At 26.0% G+C, this 20,705-nt stretch overlaps 1 protein-coding gene across 3 annotated transcripts; it reads right to left on the bottom strand.

The window, feature by feature from the left end:
* Nucleotides 1-2,109: 2,109 nt before the first annotated feature.
* On the bottom strand, nucleotides 2,110-20,649 carry LOC107438636 (cyclin H). Of its 3 annotated transcripts, none has more exons than XM_016050967.4 (11): nucleotides 20,590-20,649; nucleotides 20,258-20,385; nucleotides 16,711-16,833; nucleotides 14,591-14,664; nucleotides 12,560-12,761; nucleotides 10,550-10,657; nucleotides 8,974-9,029; nucleotides 6,853-6,920; nucleotides 4,069-4,183; nucleotides 2,762-2,837; nucleotides 2,110-2,241 (listed from the first exon to the last, which is right to left on the bottom strand). In XM_016050967.4, the coding sequence occupies exons 2-11, from the start codon at nucleotides 20,372-20,374 to the stop codon at nucleotides 2,173-2,175; spliced, it is 1,008 nt and encodes a 335-aa protein (XP_015906453.1). In that variant the 5' UTR covers nucleotides 20,375-20,385; nucleotides 20,590-20,649; the 3' UTR covers nucleotides 2,110-2,172. The 3 variants fall into 3 exon arrangements, with proteins under 3 accessions (XP_015906453.1, XP_015906451.1, XP_015906452.1); XM_016050965.2 differs by having other exon boundaries at nucleotides 20,482-20,615; XM_016050966.2 differs by having other exon boundaries at nucleotides 20,507-20,604.
* Nucleotides 20,650-20,705: the final 56 nt, after the last annotated feature.

Below are 20,705 nucleotides of genomic sequence, written 5' to 3'. Positions count from 1 at the left end.
AATTAATATTATAATAATTTAAATAAAAAAATATAAGTCAATATAAATTAAAATAAAATGAATAGTTAAAAATTCCTGAATGCGTGTTTTTGTCTCATATTTTAATTTGAAAAAATATTGTGCAAAGTGTAAGATAAGGGCCATTTATAAATACTTAAGACTGTGTGCACCAGTGAGGAAGCAGAAAAATTTTCTAGCTGCACCTCCGTATTCAACCCTAAGATTCTGAGTTCCTTTCATTTTTCGCATAACTTTATTCGATTGTACAAGTCTGGAATGATTTCATCTTTATCAGATTTAGCTATGATGTGCCACAACCGCAACAAATATATAAATATGAAATAATGAATTATGCATTTATTTACAATACACTAAAATGACATTGTGCGAGATAGACAGATAATAAAAATAATATATCATTAGAAGCAACTTGTGAGAAAAATTCAACATTTCATGTTTAGGTTAACCTTTAAAATAGCATTTAAAATAAGTGTCGCCATACCCACCCATTCAAAACCAATGTAATCTAAAACAGATTTATCAATACTTCAGAAATGAGTGTACTCAAGTACACTCATCTCTGGCTTGCACAATATAACCAACTCCATTGAGGAATGGGATTTGTATAGAATTGCCCCTATTTATCATTTTATTCAGTTGTAAAAGTTCACAAAAATGAAATTTATTCATAAAAACAAGGTTTATTACCTGATTTATAATCTAATATACACTAAGAATGAATTCCAGATAATTACCACTATCTTGTTAGTGTAGCACTGATGCACTACATTAATGGGAAAAACACTAGAAAAAAATACTATGGATGGCGTTTTCAATATAAATGTAAACAACAACAAACTCGAGCTCTTTACCTGCTCTACTTCCAGTTAGAAAGTATACAGTTGCTTTTTACAGCTTATACAGCGAGGCAATATTTTCAAACAGATAATTTTGTTTCGTATGAAATAAATAAATTATATAATTTCTGAGCTCAAATCTGCTGTATTTTATAAGATATTAATGATATAAAGTAATTCTGGTGAGTTTGAAGTAGAAATTTGATTAATTTTTTTAAATATATAGTTAAAAAGAGCTAGATTTAGAAAGAACTCGCTTTCTTGGCAGATCCGATTCGGACTCTTTTTACTTGTTTATTACTGTTTGTTTTTGTTGCAAGCCGTGCAATATTTTATATTAGTGCTAGTATATTGTTCAAGCAGTGAGATTAAGTTCATTTTACAAATTATCATTTAGGTTTTACATTTCAAAGTCGATATATTGTTGACAAGGTAAGAAGTGTTTGATAATGATTCTTACGTCTCGATATGACAAGTCTTCAAATGACGTTTTCTTTTAGAACACAAATAATACATCAGGTAACAAATAAACGTATAGGAGAATACTACTAAATAAATACTATTCATATGGAGCAGCCATTGCTTTGATTCGAACCTGGGTAATCTCACTGAGAGGTCAGTGCTCCACCCCCTCAGCCATCATGGCTCCTATGTCTACATATTTCAAAAAAATAAATAAATAAAAATTCAATATTAAATAAAATCTCTAAAAATATAGCTGTATATGGTGACTTTTTCCTTAAAAGATAATTTCCCTAAAAGAAGGCTAACAATAATTTTAAATTAGTAAAAGCAGAGTAATTGAGAAACATGTTTATTTTATTATTTATTTAGATATTAACTTTTTCATGCTCTATATATCATAATTGTCATATTTTATTAGTAAATATAACTTAAATCAGTTCACTCAACTAAAAATGATGTAAGATTTCAAAGAAACTTGTATTAATGGGCTAGTATTTTTTAAAGAAAGGAAAATTTGCAAACAAGATTAATTTTACATAAATATATTTTATTATTATTTCCTCTAAGCACAATAAAATATTTCTTAAAGTTAGCTGAACGAGCAAAATCACTTAAATTAAATTTTTTTTTTATTAACTTAGCCAAAGTTGACTTGAATTAAAACTTCAAAAAACAAGAAACAATTATGTCAGAAATATTTATGAAATAGATCATTAAATAGTTTCAGTCTCAAGTATAGAACTGAAATAAAATGTACTACATTAGAAAGAAAGCACTGAAAACTAAATAAAAGAAATTTAATTTATTTACAAATAAAAAAAAATATATAATTTAAGAAGATTTGCATATACTATTGAGATGAATTAAAAAATGTAATGCCATGACTCTGCTCAGCTTCCATTTTATCAGCCTCTTGATTCTATAAAATAAATCAAAAGAAATATTATAGAACTAGAAATATTTAGATAATAAAATAATAATATCTATATATATATATATATTAAAGAGTTTTTAAAAGAGATTGATAAACGTAAAACAAGTTTAACTAATAACCTTTTTCCTTATTCATTCTTCAATTTCGTTTTAGTAAAATTTTAAACCATTTAGAACATTAATTTTTTCTGAGTATAAGATTAGCTCTGATTTAATTTTGAGGTTGGAACTAATTATGATAAGCTATTCCTAAAGCCACTGGATGGAATAGTTTGGATGTATGACCATTTATACTAGATCATTTAATTTATCAAGCAACTATATTCAAGTTAAATTTATTTTTTTTGTAAACACAGCATTAACTTATTTCATCAAAGTGTTAAAAATTCTCAGAAAAACAACTTTTTTTTTTTAAAAAAAAGGTAAATTATAAGATATATGTTAATATGATTTATTTATAAAACCTGATCACAACTTGATAAAACAAACAAAATTTAATTACACACCTCCAAAATTTTTGAGTATTTCATAGCTGGGCCATCATCTTCTTCATCTTGCAACTCTTCTAATTTTCTTTTATAGCTATAGTAAAAGAAAAATTAGAAAGGTATAAAATACAAAATATTTATGCAATACAAAATAATAAAATTAAGTTGAAAAATGTATGATTTATGTAATTTTAACATAACTTTTTCAGTTACTCTTTATTAAATACTCTACATGTTTTAGTGCTAAAAGGAAGTAATTAGAGCAAATTAAATTAATTTCAACAATACGTAAAGATCAAAAAATATTTTAAAATAAAGTCATTAACGGTGATAGTACGGTAGAACATGATAGATAGTACATGATTATTTTAATGGTAATAAAGCTTTCATGAATAAGAGTAGAACCTTGATTATCCCAAGTAAAAATGGAACCAGGTTGTAAAATCTAAATAAACAGTAACAATGTTTATAAAGCTATTTTCAACAAGAAATTTTGCCAACTATTATTAGAATTTTTTTTCTTCACAAATATGATATATATCTAGTATCTAAACTGAATTTGAACACAACCAATTAGTAAATGTCTTTGTATTAAACAGGCATAATAGCATTTTATTTTAAAGTTCACTTGCACTATTGCCCAGACAGCTCCATTTGTTTGAATAAACCATGAGTCAAAGCATCATCTAATTCTGTGAATCGTCAGCTTTTTCCATTTATTTACTTATTTACACAGTTGACTTAATTTATTTAAGTAAATTTCTTTTTAGTCCAGAATGCCTTTTCATGGGAGAACTGAACACTTACTAGAAAACCACCATTCATATAAATAAAACAAGACTGAAGGACATCAAGATGAACTGATGTGTCAGGAATAGAAAAGAAAGAACTTTTTTTATTTTTAAAAAAATTTTTTTTCTTTAGTTCTTTTTTTTAAATCAATTATTTTATCTAAGTAGTAGTTTCTAAATATTTGGGAGCTTTGTGAAAATACTTTGAATTACTAATTGGCTAAATTATTTTTCTTAAAATAATTCGTGGATTACAAATTGAACATTCAACTAGATTCATGAGATGAAATTACCATATTTATACTACAAAACTTTACAAAAAAGTTTGCTATACATAAAAAAGAAAAAAAAATGCTTTGTATGCAAAACAATCTTTATAAAATAACATTATATAAATATTTTTGTCAGTAAATAAAATGTGATATTAAAATTATAGGAAATATTACTACACACCCTACAAGAAATTTTTTTTGTTCAGTAACTTTGCACACAGAAACAATTGAGTTACTAATTATAAAATATTTTATTACGTACGCAATATTGCTTGGATTATTTTCTTGGTTACGGCACTTCTCTAGTTTCTTTTCTATTGCTGCTCTATGCTGATCTTTAATGCGGTGAGTTTCATTTTTAATCATTAGAAACATGGCTATAAAAGTAAAAAGAAAACTATCAATGTCAATGATAAAACATAATTGATAGATTTGGATATACAGTTTATCGCTGCTAAGAACTTTAGGGGCAGAGAAAAATGTGTAAGAAAAGGGAAAATAAAAGGGATTTAAATATTATTTTATTATTGATTCTTAAAATACAGTGTTAAGAAATAACACAACAAACAGGATTTGAAATTTTATAATTATCAGAAAAAGTATGCACAAAATTAGTATTTCAAAATACAAAATTAGTATATTAAGGCAAAGTTAAAAAGTATCGTATCATATATAAAATGATACAAAAAATATAGAAGCCTGCCTAAGAGCAATTTTTTCCGAATTATTTCAAATATTTTTGTTTCATGGATGTAACTCGTTTTTGACAAAGGTCGAGATCAGTTAACATTCGTATTCAATAACAGATTTCAGCTCTGACGACGATGTAAAATGCCTCCCTTTAGCGTAAGTTCTTTACTCTGAGTCTCCCTAAAGCTCTCTATTGGGTTGAGACTTAGCTGGCCATTTCAAAATTTGAACATTGGCTTGAGACCAATTTTTTGTACTGTTACTTCAATGAATAGTTGTGTTGCTTCCCTGATATATCTGATTTTTTTCCTGCAAGAAATTTTGCATTCAGTAAAAATGACTTGCTTGAACAATTTGGTAAACTGGTGAATCATTTTTGTCTGAAACAAACGCAATTTAACCCACACTGTAAGCAGAAAATCCCCAGAACAGAAGCTCTGCCTAATGGGTGCTTAGAAAAAATATTTTTTTAAATCACTTAAATAGTTCTTCAATTCTTTTGGTACATCCAAATTCCACTTTTTTCATCAGATTATTAAATTGTTTGTATTCATTGGTTATTCTAGGCCATAAATTGCTGCCTGTAGCTTAAATGCTTTATTTTGTGCTTCAGCAGCAACCAAGATTTAGCCAAATTCGATGTATAAATAAATCTACTAGATTGTCTAATTGTGGTATGCATAATTTTTGTTGACAATTATTTAAATCTGCCTCTAAAATAAATTTCCGGGTTGAGTTTTTTCCAACAGATGCAAGTTTTCAAACTCTTCTTTCGTCAAATGAGGACATAGCTTTAAGAATTTCCCCTTCCTTTTTTTATGAATTAATTATTGGTACAATATTTTTTTGCAATGTTTATATTAATATGTATTTAAAAATTCATGAATTATAAATAACTGATTTTATATGCATATGCCACATTTCCTCTTCGTTCACAGCGTATTTTGTTCCCTAAAACTTTTTAATGCTTTATTTTGGGAAGCTTTTATTATAATGAACATTGCTGGAAAGAATAATTACCACTAAAAACAAAACTCCAAAAAGTATCCCCCCTAAAAAGATTTTGAAATTTAACCAACCTTCCAAAAAATTCCTGTTCCCCTCAAACTAAACCACAAGTTAATAATGGGCTTCTCTTATTTGTTACTTTTTTTTGTAATAGTAAAATAAAACATTGATGATATCTTAAATTTAGCTGAATAAATAGCTACCAACAAAAAAGATTTTAAGAATATCTGCCTCCAAATATTAAAAAAAAGACCCCTTAAATAGTCAATACTATTCCTTAAATACTGACATTGATAACTTTATTACACGACAAAGAATAAAATGGGTAGGCCACGTTATCTGAATGGACGTAGACTGTACCACAAAAAGAGTTTTCAATGCCAGATCAGTTGGCACTCGAAAAAGAGATAGGTAGAATTTGAAATGGATAGATGGCCTAGAAAAAGACCCTTTGGTCGTAAAAATTAAAAACCTCTTGAGAAGGTCAAGTCCCACCCTGGGCTGTTGAGCCATTGATGATGATTCCTTAAATAACTAATTTATTGTTTTAAAACTGCAAATTGTATGAAATATATTGTACAATAAATTGTTCTCTTCAATGATTTGCTTTGTGCCTTTTTGAAATAAAAATTTTAAACAAAAATGTTAATTTACTTATAAATGAAAATTTTTCATGCGATTATGGTATGTTTTAAGAGTTACATAATTACAAAATGGACAATTTACATTTAGGTTTTTATTTCTTAAGTTTAGGTAGTGTATTACAGAATATGAGTCTGGAATTGTAAACACTAGATAAATACTTGTTGAATAATTTTGACACATGTAAATATATTCTTAAAAACAGTATTTTAAATCCTTTGTTACTATGCCACTTTGTTAATGGCTGGTTTAAAAAGAGACATTTAAAAAAAGCAATCAAAAAATCATTTAAAATAATATTTATAAAACCAATCATTAAAATCCCCATAGAGTTCGTTTATTTTTGAACACAATGTACTAAAAAAAAATATCCAACTTAAGTATTTCATTAAAACCCTAAAATGAGACACTAACCAAAAGAATATAAAAAAGAGCAAGTGTCTTTCCAGTGTTTTACAATATTGTGAATGTGCAAGCTTATTTAAGAAAATTAATACGCTTTTGATTGAGACCTATAAAATTTATAAAGAGTAAATATTTGACATACATCTAATCGTTAAATTTTTACATGTATCCATACTACAGTATCATTAATATACATACAATTTGTCAGTAAAAAAGAAAAAGTTTGTAAAATTCATGTAATTAACGCAACTTATAATATATATTTTGTGGTTAGTCATAAGATAAAAATATTAATAATTACTTTTGATGGCTTCTAAAACATAAGATAATTTATCTGGATACCCATCAAACAGAATATCTTCCATGTACCTATGAGAATAAATTATTAACTTATTTTTAAAATGGTACTATTAATAATAAACCTGTCATCCTTTGTATTCCAGCAAAACATTCTTTTATATTTTTTAATGCATTCATTTTATAATAAATATGTATAGAAACTTCGATAATAGAATAAAAACATACTAAGTTAAGTTCACACATTGAAAATTTTGCTATATGTTGAAAATTTTGTATTGATTCAATCAATAAAAAACTAATGTTTAATTTAAAACAATTAATTGATGTTAATACTACAAATTGTATACTGATAAGTAAGGACATTAATGTAAATAATTCTGAATGACGACATTTCTTTATACACTAACAATCAAGGGGGTAAACTAATTTTTACATACAATCACTTTTAAAAAATATTTAGGCATTAAATGTTTATTTTTATCAAGTCCAGATATTTATGAACAAAAGTGAATATTTTTGGTTGTATTCTTCATCAAAGTATTAACCAATAGTTAAAAAGATGTCTGAGAAAAACTTTTATTGGCTAAATTACTTTAAATTTTAGGGCTTAACATGTTATTTATCTTTTTGTTTTAAATAAAAAAAAAATTCAATAATTCCAAACAATTTCCAATTTTGTATATATTGCATAATATCAACAAAAGAGTTAGAAAATAATTACGTTTTGAAATATTTTTTGCAAAATTTAGATTGAAAAATAACACTCCATTCCCACATTACACAAACTTTATTACGATTCAAAGCAAACTTCTTGTTATAAAATTAGGATATAATTTTAAGATAGGATATAATTTTTAGGATATAATTATAAGATGAACTATAGAAAAAATTGAACAAGTAGAGTAAAAATGGGATTTAAAAAAAAAAAAAAAGAGTTAATTTGCCTTTGAATGTTACAATAAATAGAAATTTAAAAAAANAAAAAAAAAGAAATTTAAAAAAAAAAAAAAAAAAAACTAAGCAGTTGTAAAATTTCAAAGCTTGTTCATTAAATCTTTAGAACATAAAATGTATTGATGTATATTATATGATAATGGCTATCTTGATGCAAGGAAGAAAAAAACATATCTGTAATTTTTTTTATCATTTTGGTGCTGTTTAAGACGTGAGAGAATAAAAAAAAATTAATTCCTTGCTCAGATTATCTTCATTTTGGGTAGTTGGGGTAAAAAAGCAAATAACATAAATAACAATAAAAAGCTTTACAAATTTCCTGATTAAAAAAAAGAAGAAAAGATTCATATCAACACTTTATTATATACAACCAGATTTTTGAAATTGATTAAAAAATTATTAATGGTCTGTTTGATAGTTTAATGTAAAATTGAACAAAATAGATCAGGGTAATTGAATTTCTAAAATAATTGAATATTGAATTGAATATTGATTTCAGAAATCACAAAATTAGCACAATTTTTTATATAAATTCTAAAATATTTCTAATTTCAAAATGATAGAAAAAGTAAATTATTGATAAGAAAAAAATACCTATTGATAGATTAAAAAAAGACGCATTTCTTTATAGTGTTTAGATGACTACCCCATGTTTTCATTATGACAAAATAATGATAATAAATAAACTTCAAAAAGATTTCAAATTAGAATAAACAAAATGTACTTCAGCAAAAAAATTGAAAGCGTCAAATTAGACTTATAAGTAAAATGAATTAGGCAAAAAAAAAAAAGAAGTTAAATTTGCTTTTTTATTAATTAAAATGCATAGTCTTATATTAATGAGTTATACACAATTTAATGTATAATGTTTCTTTTCCACACACCAAACAAAACAAAAAAATTCAACATTTAAAAATGCAATATAAATTTATTAGTTGTTATAAGTTGTAAAATATAATGTGAATATAATAATATTAAATGAAATACAGAAATAAACATTTATTTAAAACTACACTTAAAAAAAATTATATGACAAAGGAAAGTATGTTTGATATAAAATGAGATTAACAATTACCATACTACAAGTTATAGTATAATATTCAACAGCTAATAAAAAATATGTTTCAAATAGTTCTCCTACATTTAAAAAGTCTAAGATTAAAATTACCCATCAATGTTTTCTCGAAATTTATGAGCTCCATATGCAATGGCAGCTAAGGCAATCTAGAAAAAATAAATTTAAATGAAAAACTTGGGATTAATATTAACTGTGAAAATTCCCTTTTACACACAAAAATTCAATTTTATATAATGTCATGAAGAAATTATCTTTCTTCGGTGTGATAAAATTGCCATTTAAATGGCAATTCTAATACGTTTAAGCCTTTATAATGATAAAATAACTCTGACTAGAAGCTGATTTAAAGTGGTTTCTCACTCTGGTTTTGTGGTTTAATCTGTGCTTAAGCTTGAATAAAGTAAAAACTGTATTATATAAATTTCTTTATTTTATTTTATACCTCTCTACTTAAAAAGACACCCTAATATGTAAAAAGCTTTCAGCTAAAAGCAAGTTTAGACACAGCATGAAATGCATTATAATCCAAAAATGAAAACATCCTAGAATTTACACCATTCTTCTTTTTAATTTTAAATCCATAGAGTATGTATTGTGCGGTCTAAAAATGTAAGGAAAATTTTTAAAGAAAAATGGAAGATTTTAATTAGCAAACATGAGAAAATATTAAAGGGGAAGAATCTGCTAAAAATTATTGCATATAAAATATAAATTCTAATAACGCATAGCATAAAAAAAGGTAAAAAATATGTTTCTTCCCCTCCTTAAAGTTTGGCTGATTTGTACGCAATTTTAAAAAATACATATACATATCTTTTTAAGCACAGATATATTGAGCAATGTCTCAGTTGACAATTTTAAAACACTCTGCCCAGCATTATCAGTTCATCAAAGGAAGAGCAGAAATGGGTACATGATGTACAATGTACATTAATTGGTATATCACACGATGAAAATTATCAGCAAGTCAACCATAAACGCAATCTTCCATTCCCCCCTAAAAGTGCTAAAAAATCCTCGTGTTATACAGAAATCGCAGTTGCCCGAAATATCAGCAACTGTTTCACTCTTTTGAGAGAAAAATTGCCAATAAATAATAGTAACTTACTCTTGAACCAATCAAACCATTTGCCTTTTATGATGTTTCAGTTATATGTGATGACGTAAATAAAAATAGTGGTGACGTTGATGAAGGGATGATCGAATGAAATTTTGAGTTAATACATTAAATTAATTAAGTTAATATATAAAATTCAACAGATATCGATTCTGGAACGTCTGTGATTTACTTTTCTTTCCTTTGCAAACATCGTTGAGAAAATATGAGATAATAGCATCACATGGAAAAATAATAATATTAGCCACAAAAATAAGATAAGTAACAAAAATGGTAACCGTATTACGAGCAACCGTTTGAGCAATTAAGCATCCATATCACCAAACCCAAATTGCCATTAGAGTTGAGGTTACGTTTACAGTTGTTCTTATTTTTCTCTCAATGCAATAAAATAATTTAAAAAAAAAAGGAAACATCCAAAAAATTAAATTATAGAAACATAAATTATGAAGAACTTAATTATATACTCAGCATTGATTTAAAAACCAATAAAATTAGAGAACATGTAATAATAATAATAAGAAGAAGAAGAAAAAAAATTAAACAAACCTGGGAAGGAGAATATAAGAAACATGCATCTGTAAAGTGAATTTTTTCCAAAAATTCTTCAATAGCAGGACGTAGATGTTCTGGATCATTGAGAGTAGGATATCTAGTCTTGAAAGAATTAAAACATGAAACAAAACAGTAAATTATTGAATAATACAAAAACAATAATAATTTAAATAATAGTAAAGAATAATGACAAAAATTATAATTAGCATTTTTTAACAATTGTCTATAAAAAGTGTTGTAATGGTAAAAATTTTAAAACAAAAGCATGAAGTTTTTAGCAGAGACAATATTATAGACTCATTATCTGGTAACTATTATTGGGGCCCTGTAATAAACAGCAGAGCCCTGAGATAAAACAAAATTGTATAACTGTAATATACAAACAAATTTTTATGCAACTTAAATTTTTTTCCCATTGATTAACAGTCGCTGCAGTTATTTTCCATAATTATTACACATCAATATTGTCTAATCTTACATTTACTTAGTATTCATTTCCAAATATAGCGATTCTAACTCTTCTTTTTGCATTTTAAATTTCAAGTGGTCACGAATTAAATACACCCAAAAAGTACATAATTTGAAACAAAAACATTTGTTACCTAACAACAAGAGCAGAGATTTAGTTTTCCTGAACAAATTTTGATCTTCAAAATAAATACTATTAAGATTAATGTTCTGTAATGATGTTTGAGCTCTCAAAATGTAACCGGAACTTTGTACACAAACTAAACCCCTGCCTACAATAAATTTTTTTGGATAATGTAACACAAGTTTCTTTACAAGCCATTTAAATTTTTACATCAAAATATTTCTGTTTTAGAGTAAATAATGTCTAGAAAAAAGATCTATTTACAATTGAAAGCATCTAATACTGACTTAGCTATCACTAGATTATTTTCACACTACTATTTTTAATCCTTATCTCATATCAACTTAACTTAGCAGAGTCTTAGAAGCTAAAGCTTTAATATTGTGTCAAAAATAATAGTTTTATGATTTTTAGTTATTACGATTGAATCTTTTTATTTTAGAGAAGAATTGTAAAAAAATTTAGAAACCATTAAATTTTAAGTAATTATAGAATTTAGCAAGCAATTTACACAATTTCTCTTTAACAATATTCAATTAGATGTTTCAAAAGCCGTTTAATTATAGTATAATTAAAGTCAAATTATCTTGTAAACCTAGTAGCCTTGCAGGTTTGAGAAATTAAAATGCAAATTTGTTTATGTAACAAACTGGTTAAACATTTGGAAATTCGAAATAGAGTGTGACAGGATAATGAGCTGGCCTGACTCCTATTCAATAAAGTACTTCAAAGGGTGTAAGGTACTCAAATATTAATATTAGAGGAAACATTTTTACATAGTCTGTCCAAATACAAGATTTTGCACACAATGTTACAGAATTACCTAGGCTTACTAAATAGGCCTTGAACTACCCAGGCTTATAAAAGTGGCGTAAGCATCATTAAAGCAAATAGCACAAAGGAAATATCTTTGAATTTAAGAAAGAAAAACATTGTGCATACTTTGATTGAAGTTAGACATTCAAATTACTTTTTTCAAAATTGGAAATCACAGATTTGAAAATGTGCTTAGCTTCACATATTTGGGAACAGAAATTAATAACTGCAACAATATAACTCAATAAATATATAAAAAAGACAAATGCAAACACACGGCTTTATGATGAGGTTTAATGAAGATGAAAATAATACTATGTTCAAATTTCTTCTTGTCAGAACAAAAATATTTGTATAATCAAATAATGTTAGGAAGAAAAATTTATTAACATAGAGTTTAAACAAAGAATATCATTTTCATTATAGGGAATTTAAACCATCTATAAATAAATATTTCTATATCATGCACAATATATTAAATGAATTAATTAATTTATTATGGATGAAATAACATGAGGATGTAATTATGGATGACAATGTAGAGATTATAATTATTATTATTGCTTCTTGTTAAAAAAAAAAAATACTAAAAGTACCTTGATGTCAATAAGAAAACCTTCAACAGGTCTCAGCGCATTATAAACAGATAAATCAAAGTTAAGTTGCTGCATTAGAAGAAGTTCATGGTTAAGGATAATTTCTGTAGCTTTTTCTCGATCACCTTTAACATTAGCAACAAACTGATAAATGCTCACGTTAAATTCTTCCACTTTAGATGCTAAATAGGCACAAGTGACTCTAAAAAAATAAATAAATAAAATAAAAATTTTATATACATATATATTTCTTTATTTAATTACAGTAATTTGTTTTCCATGCATTAAGTTAGATATTTCCCCCAAAAATAGCCTTCTTTTAATGCAGTTATATGTAATGTTACATGTATTTGAATTTCCACATAATCTTCCATCTACATAAACTAACATCTTTGACATTTAATAGTAGCTAACTGCCCCAAATAGCTGGTTCGCCAATGCAAACTCACTGCTTCACAGTTCTACAACGACATAGTCACTCATTTGTAGGAATTCAACTCATTGTGGCACAAGGTAGGTATCTACTGTCTTTATCAGCATTGCTCTGATTCCTCTGCATTAGTATTTTAGCGAAATAGGGGATATAGGAAGGCAATAATAGACGCCGTCTGCATTAGACTTCTACCAGCACGAGCTCCCCGATTCGCGTTTTTACATAGTCTTTCCCCTACATAAATTTTCATCTTTGACAGTAAATAGCACAAGAGATGGTATTGGGTATGCTGGTATCATGCAATTGATGTGAGATTTTGATTACTTTAAATGTGGGTGTTTGCCAGAATAGTATTAGGTGGAGCTAATACAATTTCTAATACATAAGGATAATTCTGTGTGAATTTTTGATTATTTTTATGAAATTGTTGTTGAACATCATAATTGAGGTAAATGGTGTTTAAAAATATGATATCTTATGAATAGTCTTATAGTCATGAATAGCCTTATTTTGATACCTGATTAAATAGACCAGATGTGAATAAATAATCGCAGAGTTTGTTAAGAGTGGGAAATTGACCAATTTATACAACAATATTAATTATTATAAATATTTAGAAGATTTATTTAGAGAAATATTTAGAATATTTAAATTACAGAAGTGATTTAATTTTTTTTGGCAAAATATTATTTGTTTTATCTTAATATCTTTAATTTTGAGCATATTTACAAAGACTTAACCACCTCATCAAAATTGAATAACTAAATATAAATCATTTACGATCTTTTTTTTTTCGAAATAAAAATTAAATTATAAATTAAAATTATTTATTTAACTGTTGTTTATCTCTTCTAAATTGAATAAATTTGCATATTAATTTCATAAGAAATTAATTATCACGTTTTCAAACTTTGGTAAATAATTTTGATTGTTATACTAATATTTGAATTTAGTTGTCAATTTCATTTTCTAATAAAAATCGATTAACAGAAAATATTTCTCTGACTTCATTCATCTTTATTTATTTAATAATCAATTGGTCGGATTTAAAAAAAAAGGTGAGTATGAAAGAAGATAGTTTCTGATTTAAAGAGAAGGTTATCAATTTATTTCTTTTCATCTCTCGAACAAATTGTGCTGTTTTATATTTCATATTTATCTTTCAATAGGTGCATTAAGATATTTGTTAATTAATGATAGTCAATATTATTTTCAAGATTTGAATAATTTAATCACTCTATGCAATGGATCAATCTGTTGGTTGTTGCAGTCTTGACTCTCTACTATCATCGTACTATACTTAAGGAACTATTAAGCACATCCCAAGTTATAAGTTAACAGAGGCTATAATTAGTAATTATATTAACTTTCTATTTAATTTCAACTTTTTTTAAAAATAATAACTAAATTTAATTAAGTTTCAATTCACCCACCATTTAAATTTGTGATATTTATGTAGTGCAAAGTTTACCCTATCTTCTTCCAATTATTTATCACATTTATAAATTTTCGTATCATTTTTAGATTGCAATTAATATTGATTACTTTAACTAAATTACTGAAAATAAGTTAATAAAAGTTATGAGTATCATACTTACAGTATATCTTTAGGATGGTAATCCATGACTGAATTATTTAGGTAAAATCGTTTGAAATAATGAAATGAACATGCCTGGAAAATGATAAAAGCTAATTAAATGACAATCTACTAAATAAATATTAATGTGTTATAAAACCTTGATTGTCTCTCTCCAGTAAATTTCATGTTTTTTAGACAAAGTAGAATTAAAAAAAATTGTGAGTGTTATGGTTTTTTAAAAAAGGAAACTCTTACTACATGCTTTAATCTTCATTTATTTGTTTATTATTTAATAATTGCTACAATTCATTAAATTTTTTACTTTCTTTAAAGATTTCTAACATTATTAACTATAAAGTAAATATTCCTTAAATATGATTTGTATTCAGATAGTTTAAATAAACAGCATAGATTAGTGATTTTTTAATATTTAGCTTGGTGTCTTCTCTAGCCGAACGATATTGGTAAGCCCAAGACCTTTTGAATTAATGGACTCAAGTTACTGCATTATGTTTACCATCTTTTATTGTATCTTACTTTTCTTATTGTGCTGTAACTACTGTCCAATAAATTTGCCATTGGAAATAAAAAATAATATATAGTTAAAACTAATAAAATTATTGTTTTAATAAAAATAACTAATTAATAATACCATAAATAATAACACCTTTTTAACAAATTTCATTACCAAAGAAAATTACATTAAGATTTAAGAAAAATTTAATTGCAGACATAATTTAATTTAGGTTTCTTATAGGTTGAATGACAATGAAAAGACTAAAGAATGCTTTATATGATAAAATGTATTTATAAAAAAATAGAAGTGATTCAAAAAATACTTAGTTCAAAAAATATTTTGAACTCTCCCTTTTAAGAATAAAAATATGTTTTTCTCCTCTTTTTTCCCCTTACGTTGAGAAGTACTAGTGGCACAAATAATCAGATTAAAATAACAGTAAAAAACGAGCTATTCAAAAATTTTAAAAGCAAATTAATTTGATGTCATAATAATAATAATAAAAAAAAATCTAAAATAAGAAACAGAATTGAGTAGATTTTTTAATGAAAACATCTATTTTTAAAATGAAAATAATCTGGTTTGCTGATGTTCTTTTCAGCTTCATTTATATCCATAGTTTGTCTCCTCGAAGTTTGTTTCTCTTTAATTGCACTTGTCTTTTCAACAACTTTTTTAGTGTGCTTACTAAGACGGAATAAATGTTTTATTATCAAAGAAGCAGCAAGCGGAATTATATATTTTTACTAATACTTTTTATCTAACAATTGTAACCATAAAAAAGGGTTTTTTTTGAGAAAGGAGAAAAGTTTAGATTGTTAAAAAGTGTCTGCAAAATAGATGCTTCCAATAAATGTACAAATAATTCATAATGACTAAAAATGATATTACCGTGAAGCTGACTCACATTTTTATTAAATAATAAATCATATTTTTTTGCACATTTACTTTATATGCTAAATACTATTATTATTTTTAATTTTATTTTGAATGCTATTATTAAATAATTTACACATTTACTTAGTATAATAAAAAATATCTTTTAATTTTTAGTAGTTTGGACTATTTTAATCAATCACAAAGAAGACAAAATATAAACTACAGCAGTCAGGCCGCGGCTGAAAGTGCTTTGAATTTTATGACCCACAGCATGATTATGACAATGTGATCAGCATTTCGCACAGGCGGTCTTTACTTCTACTTCGAAAACAAGCTGGTATCCATCACCTGAAACTGAGAGGTTTTCAAGCTGCCACTGTGTATTGAAGTATTCCCTCACTATACAGTTCAGTTTTATACCAGAATTAAAGATATTTTGATTCTTCAGATTAAAAATCTTAAAATCCATATTTTTACTTATAAAAAGTTGAATTTTAACAAAAAACAAGAATAAAATCAAATATTAGGAAAGTCAAATTTGAAAAAAAAAGAAAAAAAAAGAAAGGAATGTCAGGACTAAATGCTGCAAATCAGAACAAAATATATATTTTTTATCAGATGAACTACGAACAACAATAATTAAGGAAAAAAAAAAAGAAAAAAAAAAAAAAAAACAGAGCCTAAAACACTTGACTTATACTTCAAAAAATGAAGTAAAAGAAGTTGAATAATTGAAAACTTACTATAACGTTTTTTGGCATTGGTGGCTGAAATTTTTGGCAGAATTTCATTAGTATAGATTCATAATGTTTGCATAACATTTTTTCTTCAGCCACAGTCAAAAAATACTTTGATGTGTTTTCTTTCTAAAATATAAAGTAAAACTTCAAAAACAGAGGGATAAAAAACATCCACTAATAAAATGTAAAAAGCTCAATAACTCCAGTAGTGTATAAGAACAGAGTAAAGAATATATATTTCACTTTTATTTATGGATATAAACATTAGAGGCAAATAATGCTTATTTTCTTATTCCTTCACTTATTATTTTCTAACTGTGAGATAATGACACTTTAGTAACTTAAGAGGTTAGTTTATTATCTCAAAATGTTATAAGTCATCCAAATTTCTCTTATGAGATAATTTAGAAGTATATACTGTTGTTTTAATTCTGTTTGCGAGTGTAAACTTCAGAAGCAGACAATGCATGTTTTCTCATTCCCTAACTGCGAGTTAATGACACTTTTGTGGGGGATTGATTCTAATGTACTTAATAACTAGTTAAAAAGAAATTTATTTGTTTTACTTTGTTATTCTTTAAAGTAATTAATGATTACATATACTTAAATATTTTAAGATAAATTTTTAAATGATTCAAAACTTTTTTTAAAGCAGATATTAAAGGGGTTACAGAATTAACTAGTAACATCTGTGAATTTTATTATTAAGATATTTTGTTCATTTTAACACTAAAGTGCTTAATATCTAAGTAAAGAATACTATAATAAATTAAAAATAAGATATACATAGGAGTAGTAAAATTTATAGGGTGACCTGGGGTAATTCCTGATCAAAAAATGCAAACATCGATTTTGTGAAAAAACTATTCAAGATAGAATTTTAATATTTACTGGAAGTTTGAGGCTATATGAGATGAGTCCTGTGCTACCTTCTTTTGTTTGAAAATCTAATTAGAATTTAAAAGATTTTAAATTTTTAGTGACCAGGAATTACCCCTTCTTTTGATCAATTCTGGGGAGAATCCTGATCATTTCTGGGGTAATTACTGATCACCAGTTTTTATAGTAAATGGGCTGTTTAAAAATAATTCTACAATGGTAATTAACAAATAAGACATTAAGATCAAACAAATAAACCAAAAATATATGTTCAAGCAGCTAATAAAACATTTTATTTAAAATCAGGAATAAAGATTAACACTTCAGCTCTGGCAGCATCTCTCACACTGAAATTTTCATTTTCAATCATTAAAAGAAATTCACTATTTTTGCTTTCTAGAAGCTTAGTATCCTTTTTAAGTTTATAATTTCTCACCATATTTATATTAGGTTAATTTATCAACTTAAAAATTATTCTAACAATGAACACACATAAAATTAAGATAGAAGCAAGGTAACACAAGCTAGAAATGTTGCATATGAGAACACATTTTTCTTGTATACAGTTAAAAACAAAATTTGTGATTATAGTTAAAATATATTTTATAGTTGTTCCACTTTATAAATATGAACTGTTATTTAAGAAAAGACAATTGACTATTTATTAGCTATTTTTTATACTATTTATAAGAAGAAATGACAATGATCAGGAATTACCCCAGTGATCAATAATTACCCCATCTGTAGGGGGCAACATTTGATATAGTTTCCTATAATCAATTATAATGTTTACAGTAGATGTGAAATAATTAAGCAAAAGCCTACACTATTTTTATATCAAAGAAAAAGAAAGTAACTTAAAATATTTATTATTAAGAGAAGGATCTTTGCAGAAATGTGCCCATTTTGAAACCCATCTTTGAAATGTAAAATACAGAAAGCATTTTAAAAGATTCTTTTTTTGTTAGATTAAACAAAAAACTGTTACTAAGTAAATGTAGTTATACTTTAGTATAGTGTACAAGCATTCTTGTCCATTTCTCAAATTTAAAAAAATATAATTTTTTTAAATAAAACTTAAGTGATCATTATTTACCCCAGAAACAGAGTGATCGTGAATTACCCCAGGTCACCCTAATACAATATTTTCTTTTTTATAGTTATCTTGCTTAAAAAGAAAGTTGAGAGAAAGAAAAGAATGAGACATGGAAGAAAAACTAAAAAATTATCCTGTAAAGAAAGAAATGCAACTTAAAGAGCATCTAAAATATTTCTCCTAGCTTTATTTATTATTTAAAAAAAAAAAAAGTTAGGTAAAATCAGTTTCAGAAAAGCTTAAAGACAAGACAGAATTAATTTTTTTTATTGAAACCCAGTTTATTGCGGGCCACTGCCCAGAATTTGCTAATATTGCAGCCTAGATCATGATACGCAAATATTACCATATTGACCATTGATTTTATATTTTCAAGATTTTATATTCAACACTGTGATTTGTTATTTATGCTGTTTAAAATTTACTATTATGATTCATGCTTAAATGACTTAAAAATTATACATTGGAATTCACATGATTTTGAAATGAAACATCAAGATTCGTAGTTATGCAATTTTAAAACCAAATATTGAGATTTATGTTCACGCAATTTTAAAAACAAACATCGAAAAGTGTGTAAAGCGAGTTTAAAATCAAACATTCAGATTCATATTTATGTGATTTTTTAAATTAAATATCGAGATTCGGATTCACATGATTTTTTAAATTAAATATCGAGATTTGTATAAACAAGATTTAAAAACTTACACCGAGATTAATATTCAGACAATTTAAACAAATGAATAAAATCTCACATCCATATTTTAATTAAAACGTTGATTACATAAAACATTTTTGCATAAATACTATCTACATGCACTTTTTTCTTGTTCAAATTTCAGGTATTATCAATTATTTAAAAATAGTTTTTACACGTAAAAATTTTTGAATTCTATTTTCAGCCTTTTTATTAAACTTATCCTTGTGCATTTACTGAACTTATCCTTGTATAAATCAATATAGAGTTTTGTAAAAGTTTAACATTTAAAAAAATATCTGTGATTTTCATAAGAATTTTACCAAATTGAGCTGGCGATGAAAATGTTGAAACTAGTTACAAGAAATCATCAATGTGGGCTGGAAGTTTTTCAATTAAGATTTTGAGTTTGTTTAAGGTTTTTCACTTGGGAATATTTTCATATCGCACCAACTACAATTGCCAAGGTGCCAAATAGATTTTAAACTTGCAATTTTTTAAAAAAAAACACGTTTGCTATGAGTTATGCCTTTCGAGTTGGTCCTCTTTTGTGATGTTTTATTTTAGTTTCTAACCCAGAAGTTGCCAAGCCTTGTCGATCATGATATGTAAATATCCGCTTTCATTTTATCGGGGCGATTTTCGTATCGTGATCTGTGGCAGAATAATCGGCAAGTATTTGCAACTTCAGGGCAGAGGCCCAGGAGAAAGTAAAAAAAAAAAAAACCACGGAAGGTATAACTCCTAGCACCCCCTGGGCAAACATCTACATATTTTTTTAAAAAAAATTTGCAAGTTGCAAATCTACTTGGCACCTTAGCGATTGTAGTTGGCGACTCAGTTGATTTTGAGAACAACACAAGACAAATTTCACATACGCTCATTCCTTTGGAATGCCTCTGAATAAACTTATTGTTGGCGCTTTCTCTCCTTCTGTTAAGTTCTGAGCTACTTTTAAACATCCAAGACCGAGATTGAGCACTTAACGTAAACATTTTGCTGCACTCTGAAAGATTAGACACAATTTATTATGTAAAAGAATAATTCATTGTTACAAATCAGCTAAATATAACGAAATGTGAAAAATTAATTAGCTATTAACCGCTATGTAATGTATAATAATTCACTTTCTAAAGTGAATCTTCCTTTTACATAGAGATTTTTAACTAAATTATCTTCAATAATTTTAAAAATACTGTATAATTTTTACTTTTTTTTTTCTTGTAGGTTTAAAGGGCCTACTTCTGTGCCATTCAAGATCTTTAAAAACTAATGGGCAGATACAAGCAGTAAGAAGCGTTGTTTAAACCCTTGAATTAAGAACTG

This window comes from Parasteatoda tepidariorum, chromosome 6 (assembly GCF_043381705.1).
Source record: "Parasteatoda tepidariorum isolate YZ-2023 chromosome 6, CAS_Ptep_4.0, whole genome shotgun sequence".
Taxonomy (NCBI): Eukaryota; Metazoa; Arthropoda; class Arachnida; order Araneae; family Theridiidae; genus Parasteatoda; species Parasteatoda tepidariorum.
Note: the sequence above shows the minus strand (reverse complement) of the source record. Positions and strands in the feature narration are given on the sequence as shown.